Below are 7536 nucleotides of genomic sequence, written 5' to 3'. Positions count from 1 at the left end.
TAAAAAAAAAAAAAAAAAAAAAAGTATCAGATAGACACTCACATCTAGCTCTAAAGGCTGAGCATTACCGGGATTTTTTAGGACTTTATTTTCCTCCATGATTAGCATGGTGGAAGTCATTTGCTAAATAAAAACAGAGAAGAACTCAGTATCAGTTTCAAAGTCTCTGCTGTTTATTATTACTCTTAAGGTATTCTCCTAGTACACAATACTTTAGGAACTCCATTTAGAATTACTACTAGTTCTTCAGTACTGAATTCCTGTCATTCAGAGTTTTTTTGGTCTTATGCTCTCCAAAATTAAAACAAAGAATTAGTTTACTGCAGCATGGACATTTCAGATGTGGCACTTCCTGCCACTTCTCCTAATTAATTGTAACTTTCGTCAGGATTCACAACTCCCACTTCCATTCCATGCCAGTGTTAACCAGTGCAGCACAATGGGAATACTCACCACCACAGCATCTGTTGGTTTGGTTGGCAGAACTTCTGCTGTCAACCCCTTTGATCTGGCTGAAGTGTTTCCTGGGGAATCAAGCTGCCTAAACGATGACGAACCTTCTTCTAAAGGATTAAAACTGGGGGCTTTTTTCTTCATCCTTTTGGCTTTAGCTGTTTGATTATCATACTAAATAGTGAAACAATTACATTTTGTGTTACAAAGTGAATCCCTATAGCCTGGTAATCACTTTAGAGTCCCTCTGGCATAGTCAAGCTCTACACAACCCATTTCAGTACCACTGACAGCCAGTCTGAAAAACAGTGAGCTTGGGGACATCCATGACTATTGTTCTATCGAGAGGGAGAGGCAAGCTACATCTTCACTCTGCCCAGGCTGCAAGCACCCCTTTACAAGGGTAGCAGGAGCTACTATTCCTCTAGGTGGAGTTTTCCACCCATACAAGGAGCAAACCATTTGTGTTACAACCTTGCTGATTTATTAAGGATCTTTCACCTTGCTTTCCGGTCCTAACGGTGAAGAACAGCGCATACCACTTTTTAGGTCTGGAGTTCTCTCTCTGGCAGCTGTTATTTTACAGAGTTTTTTGCCTGTGACAGATTTCCGACACATTAATTGACTTTGAGACAAAGACAGCTACTCTCCACCCCATGACTTACAGGACGGTTTTCAAAGAGGAAAAATTCCAAAACACAGTTCCACCCTCCAATATAATGCTCATCTCCCTCTCCCCACCATCAGCACTGCTTTACTCCTCTCCCATTCCTTAAACAAGGCTGCTTATTAATCTTATGTTCACCTGGCTATTTACAGCTGGGTAAATACTGTTGGACCAGAGACCTGTATAATCACAGCAGTCTTTACCAGTGGCAACTTCTGCTGCCATTGCACTCAAAATTGAGCAGGTGGAAATTATGTGGTACCTGGGCCAGACAGAATCATATTGGTCACAGATCAGAACTATACTTACATCAGTGCAATCAATGTATTTGTGAGACTTATATGAAATAAGCTCAAGTAAAGAGCATGACACAAACAGTTCTGTTCTGGGTAAGTTAAATAAGAAATGTCAATTTTCATTGAGCATCATGGGTGATTAAATGGAAAAATGCAGGGTCTGGGACTTTAGTTGGTTGATTGTTTTTGTTTTCTTCCCCTAACACATTAATTAGAACCAAGTCTTATTTGCTGGGATGATTTTTCAATTTACACTTTCCCTTCTAGACATAACTGAGTTTAGTCTGTGCTGGAAGACAAATGACACAGTAGAAGCCTGGTTTAGATACTGTGCAATCATTTAAGTTTGGGTAGAATATTCTGTTCTCACAGCTAGTACAACTGCTTCAGGTCATATTTTACCTGCCAGCGTAGTTGAAATGCTTAATGCTGAAGAACTGTAATTGCAATTTGATGGTCTCTTTCTAGAAGAGGAGGAAAAAAAAAGAACAACTATTCCGAATGAATGTTAACATTGAAAAAAACTATTAATAAGAAAATCCTAGGAAAATATAGGCTGAGTGAAAAGGGATAAAGCTTATTTAAAAAAAATATTGTTAAGGAGTTGCTTAATCACCCTTTACAGTTATTTGATAGTTTATCAAGTCATACAGCTTATCCTGAGGACTGTTGCAATTTAAGACCCATAGAAGACTCGCTAAACACTTAGCACTTTGGCATTGTAGGACAGAACATATTTAAGGAGGATGCAGGTGAAATTAGGTTCACAAGAAAAATCCGAATCAACTGTGTAGAGATCTGTAACACTAAGATTGATATGTGTTATGAATGAAAATGTCTGCATGTAAGACTGGAAGGAGAAGCACAAGGGTTAAAAGAAATTATGCTGTTCCTTGTTCCTCAGGTTTCTATGTCAGTGCCTGAAGGCAGCTCTGTGACAAGGCCAAGTATAGAACACCCTTCTCTGTGATAAAACCTCACCACAGACAACCTGTCAGAGAAAACCTGGCACCCAACAACAGGGGGGTGTCAGCAGGGTCCCAGCCCACCACACACACACACCATTCCACCTCCTGGCAGATGCACTCCAAGCAAGGAAACACTAACAACAGGCAGTAAGTCACCTGACCCAAGGTTATATTATAAAGTCAGCAGCATTCCAAAGCAAAGGAGCACCCCATATAAGCTGGTGATTCCTAAAGAACATAAAAAACCTGCCCAAAAACTGATTTTTCTCTGGGGAAGCACAGAATGTCAGACTTAACGAAGACTTGACAACAGGTACCCTTCACACTCTACTGCACAGACAAGCCTGGCCAGACCACCTGAGCACACACCTCTTGCTGTGACTGAATGAAATCTGACAGAATTAATGCAATTGCATAAAAGCAACTTATTTAGGGATTTTGTAAATAAATGTCATCTCCTTCCATAAAATCCTTCATTGAGTTCTCTTACACTGACTTCCCTCTTCCCTGACCAATTTCAAATTCCACCAGTATCAAAGTTAGTGAGGACACAGGTAGCTGAAACTCCACAGAAGTGTTTGCAGGAGCAGAGGCTTATTTGTACTGGCCTTTCTTTTAAGTATTACTCAAAAGAGAAGAACATTTCTGCTCTTCTGAACATTTAGCCTGAATATTTAGGTCCATCAAAGAGTCTGCTGTAGCGATTACCTTCTAATGCATCGGTCTGGAAAATCCTCTGGTACAGGTTCTAAAAAAAACCCAAAACATGAAAGCTAAACTTTAAATGAAAAAGGTATGCCAGCTTAGACCAGACAATTTTTTAGTGCAAACTAAATTAGAAAGCACAACATTAGAAGCAAACACAGACTACTAGCAGGGAGCTGCTCTCCATTATGCAGACAGACCTTACCTAAAATCATCATTACATATTTTATAAAGGTTCCTCACACCAGAATGAAATTTGTTTATAATATCCTCAAGTATTGTAGAAAATAATTACCTAATATTGCTGAAACATTTGAGATCTGTGGTATCTTATCTATGGTCACTGCTTTGCTGGAGTCCAGGAGAGTAGAGTTCTTGTACTTGCTAGGGTCCACAGAGTAAAAATTGCATCCTTCTGGACATAAAAAAATGTAAATGCAGACTTCTTATGCTGAAATTCAAGTTATTAAATTTGTGACCAAACCGAAAGCAATCACATTTGCAGGACAGGAACTAAAAAGCAAAATTAAAGCATTGTCTTGGCTCAAACAGCTGCAGAAAAGTTTGGAAGGAATTTGACTGAAAGCACATTTGTGGGCCATTCCCAGTAAACAGCTTGTGTCAACCGTGAATACTGTAGGTTTAAAGTAGGATTCAAATTACACCAGAACCTGATTCACAGCAGATTAGAGGACAGATACACAGATTCCATGTTAAGCACAGGTTTATAGCAAAGATGTAACCTGGTAAGTCACACCAAGGGAGGCAGCTAGTCTTTCTGTTGTAGATAGTCTCCTCACATTTTCTACATCAAATAAAACTTAGAGTAAGTCCCCCAAAAGTCTCACCTGAATCATTATCTCTGAACGTTTCAGGGGATGAATAACTCTTCAGGCTGTTGCTCATAGTGCTATAATCTACAGCTGAATCTTCATCTAAATACTCTATGAGAAAGGTGGAAACACCTGTGGGAAGAGTAATTTCTGTACCTAGAGAAAGAGACAAAAAAGGTGGCTAAAAAAGGTCTACCATCTTGTCATGAGGATTTCCTTATCTGAGTTTCATTCCTGTAATGAGCTAAATATTGTCATGTCAGTATGAATCATAATACAGTTAAAGAAGCAAACAAAGGGCATCCTTTGTTTACTTCCATACACTACCATAAGCTAAGAGAAGACACCTTCGCTGCCCAAGGTTCACAAGACATACCTGAAGAATTTAGCCTCTAGTAGGGTAATTCTTAAATAGGTCACAAGCTTTTAGAAATGCAGGTTTGAGTAAACTGAAGAACTCATGTCCACAATTAGTTCTGTCAATGATAAAACCAAGATCATGTGGTTTCCAACACGCTGGGCTCAAGACTATCTCAGGGGCTGTAGGTCTGTCTGTGCTGCCTAGAACCAATTCAGGTGAGCCCAGTCACATGCTGCAGTAAGAGACAGAATTCCAGCCAGTGGTCTCAAAACCTTCGCTTTCTAATATCACAGTCAGAACCAGAACAACAACAGCACAGTACAAGACCAGTACTTTTATAGAAATAAAATTATATCATTAATTTTACATTTAGTTTAATATATTTAATAATATAATGTATTGCCATTATACTCACTTGAAGTCACTTCAGCATTCTTCAAACTTCCTTTACTTTCAAAGTTGATTATTTTGGATTCCTAAAGTTAAAAGATCAATACAAACAACCTGAGAAAACGGACTGTAGACAAAGAAAGGCATTTAAATATCCTACATCAGCAGATGCTGAGAAAACTCACTGCCTAGTACTTCACCACTTAAGCCTGCTATTCACAGTGTAATTTGTAGCAGGATTTTTCATGCACATTAAAATACCTGCAATCTGACTTACAGCTCTAAAATTCGTGACAAATACCCCATCATTTGATCCTACAATCTTTGCTGGATGAGACTGCCATTGAAGGCATATTGACATCAACTGAACTTAAGCACAACACTGGTGGAGTAATGAACTTCACTGCCTTTTATTTTTTTTTTTCAGACACCCAGTCTCACTTTCAGAGTCCTACACCATTTCTGTAAATACAAACATCTGTAATGTGTAGGCAATAGATTCTACAAAACTAGGCATTTTGTAGAAAATGTAAGCAATTGGTAGAGTCTAAAGAAGAGGTAACATTTTAAAGAAAAATAGTTTTATACCAATATCACCTGAGCCCTTTGCTGCAGCAGATTTCAGTTCAAACACACCTGGTTCACTATTCTCTTGCCACTGCAGTATTAACTGTCCTGTAACACTTCTGCGCCATCATCTCCAATCACTTTGTTCCAGTTTTAATAACACAAGAAAGAGCAACAGCAATCTGTCAAAGGTCTGTGCCTGACCTAGAAGTGAGCAATTCTCTGGAATCACACTCTACTGAGATCTCTTCCACCAAACACAATTCCTACAGCCTTGCCTCGTTAAGGATAACTAGTATTGATGTTTTCTCATGCTAACAGCAGCTCCAACGGCTTTTATTCTGGCAAAAGATACAGAAAATGTAATCCAAAATACAGGACCAAGTTCAGCCTGAAAAACGTCACACGGGCACACACACACACATAACTCACAGGAAATTTTACCTGAATAGAAAAAGAATTTAATATGTCACATTCCTCTGATTTATCTTCCATCACTAGTACATAAAAAGCAAGACAGCATTCTCACCTTCAGTGGTACACTGCTTCCTTCTGGTTCTTCTTCTATCTTGAAGTCTGTTGTTCCTCTGACATTCACTTGATTGCTGCAGTTGAACAGAACCAAGTTCGATCACAGAGCTACACTGTTTTAGACAAAAGCAACAACTCCAAAATGTCTTTACGGGCTGTCAATAAGTAATCTGACAAATATCAGTGCACTGATAATTCAAACGCCATTGCTCCAAGAGCCATCTCACAAGGCAAAACAATATCATTTACTAGCAAGTTTTAACAATGGTGTGTTTGAATGAGTTCTAGCTGACCTTTGGTTGCATGAAGAGCTCTCTTCAGTGTATTCAACATTTTCTTTAATTTTTGGTAGGTTTTTCCCACTGAGCTTTTTCTTCAGGCCTAGAGAATAAATATTTAGTTCAGTAATGATAATTTCAATATTAGAATTTAATTATTTTTTCTAACGGGGAACCTTTACCTGTTCCCACCTTCCACACCCATAACACTTTTTGACCCTATTATCACAAACAATGTAAAATCTGAATTTGCTTCTTTCAGCAGTATATCAAGACAAAACAAAAAACAGACTTAAAGAAATACTTCTGGTGTTTTAGAAACTGGTTGATTAAAAGCAAAAAAAAACCCCACCACCTTGGAAGCAACCTTTACCTTGATTCAAAGTAGTTTGAGTATAAATCAGTTTTAAATGGAGTTTATTAAGAGTATCAAGGATTTCTACATAAACTGGTCCTCACTGTATATAATCCCAAATGGCATTAATGACACAATTAATCAGAAAGCATCAAATTTCAGAGTCATATTTTCTTATCCTAAAACTAATTTTATGTTATTTAGCTTTGTGCTTTTCTTTCATTATCCAAGAGCCACAAACAGCCAAACTTTCCAGAGTTACACTTTTATGACCACAAAGGAGTGTCCAGCCCCGCACTAAAAACTGGGTCTGAAACACTGCATTCTCCCAGGGCCACACAGAGCCCTTTGGTTGAAGCTTCCTGGGAATTCAGGACAGGATGATATATGGACAGGACTCATCCTTTTCCTTCTTTTTTTTCACGGATATGGAAGACCTCCAGGTTGCTGGTTGCACCCAGTCCTGTGCACAGGAGCACTAAATATATACAAGAGCAGGAGCCAGCAGAGCAGGAACAAGGCAAAAACAAACGTTCACTGTACCCTCTAACAGCAAAGCTTTACTTTTAAATTACTAAGATCAGCCCAGTATCAAGACATCCCACGCTGGTCTTCCCTATATTCTGTCAGCCTTTGCTTGATTCCCATCCCTTCCCTTGAACTCCATTTTTTTCTTAACAGGTCTCAAATTCTTAGCTTCCTATCTGCTGCACTGCGTTCAACAACGAGGCAGCTCCTTTTGAATAACGACTTTACGCAATTCTTACGGTATTCTCTCAAAGGTGAGCAAGGCTTTTGTCTTGCCATTTCTAAATGTTCCCTTCCAACTTGATTAAATGGAGGGAAGGCACTTTACAGAAGGAAAAATCCTTCCTATTGCTAACTAGCAGCTAAATAGAACACTCCTGTTTCCAGCCTGCTTTCTGCAAGCCGTGAGGAACATGGATAACAAGAAACCCCTTCCCAACCTCACACAGGACTCGCTGCGCTGGGCACAGGTGTGAGGAACAAACCCTTGCGGGGGGACACCGAGATCGCTACTACGAAAAACCTTACCCGGATTACCCTGCCTAGCATCTTTACCCACGAGAACACACCGGACAAAACACAGCGCAGGGTCCTGTTCCCCCTA

The 7536-nt window shown here is 39.3% G+C and overlaps 1 protein-coding gene across 1 annotated transcript in view; it reads right to left on the bottom strand.

Moving 5' to 3' along the window:
- MEIKIN (meiotic kinetochore factor) overlaps positions 1-6198 on the bottom strand; it is a gene marked incomplete at its 5' end in the record, with an annotated part of 11944 nt that extends 5746 nt beyond the window's left edge. The window contains 10 exons of the mRNA XM_017746887.1: positions 43-123; positions 454-627; positions 955-1049; positions 1819-1880; positions 3093-3132; positions 3385-3504; positions 3938-4078; positions 4699-4759; positions 5770-5845; positions 6065-6198. Of these exons, the coding sequence (XP_017602376.1) occupies positions 43-123; positions 454-627; positions 955-1049; positions 1819-1880; positions 3093-3132; positions 3385-3504; positions 3938-4078; positions 4699-4759; positions 5770-5845; positions 6065-6198 (984 nt within the window). The remainder of the gene's footprint in view (positions 1-42; positions 124-453; positions 628-954; positions 1050-1818; positions 1881-3092; positions 3133-3384; positions 3505-3937; positions 4079-4698; positions 4760-5769; positions 5846-6064) is intronic.
- Positions 6199-7536: the final 1338 nt, after the last annotated feature.

This window comes from Corvus brachyrhynchos, unplaced genomic scaffold (assembly GCF_000691975.1).
Source record: "Corvus brachyrhynchos isolate BGI_N302 unplaced genomic scaffold, ASM69197v1 scaffold381, whole genome shotgun sequence".
NCBI classification, from domain to species: domain Eukaryota; kingdom Metazoa; phylum Chordata; class Aves; order Passeriformes; family Corvidae; genus Corvus; species Corvus brachyrhynchos.
Note: the sequence above shows the minus strand (reverse complement) of the source record. Positions and strands in the feature narration are given on the sequence as shown.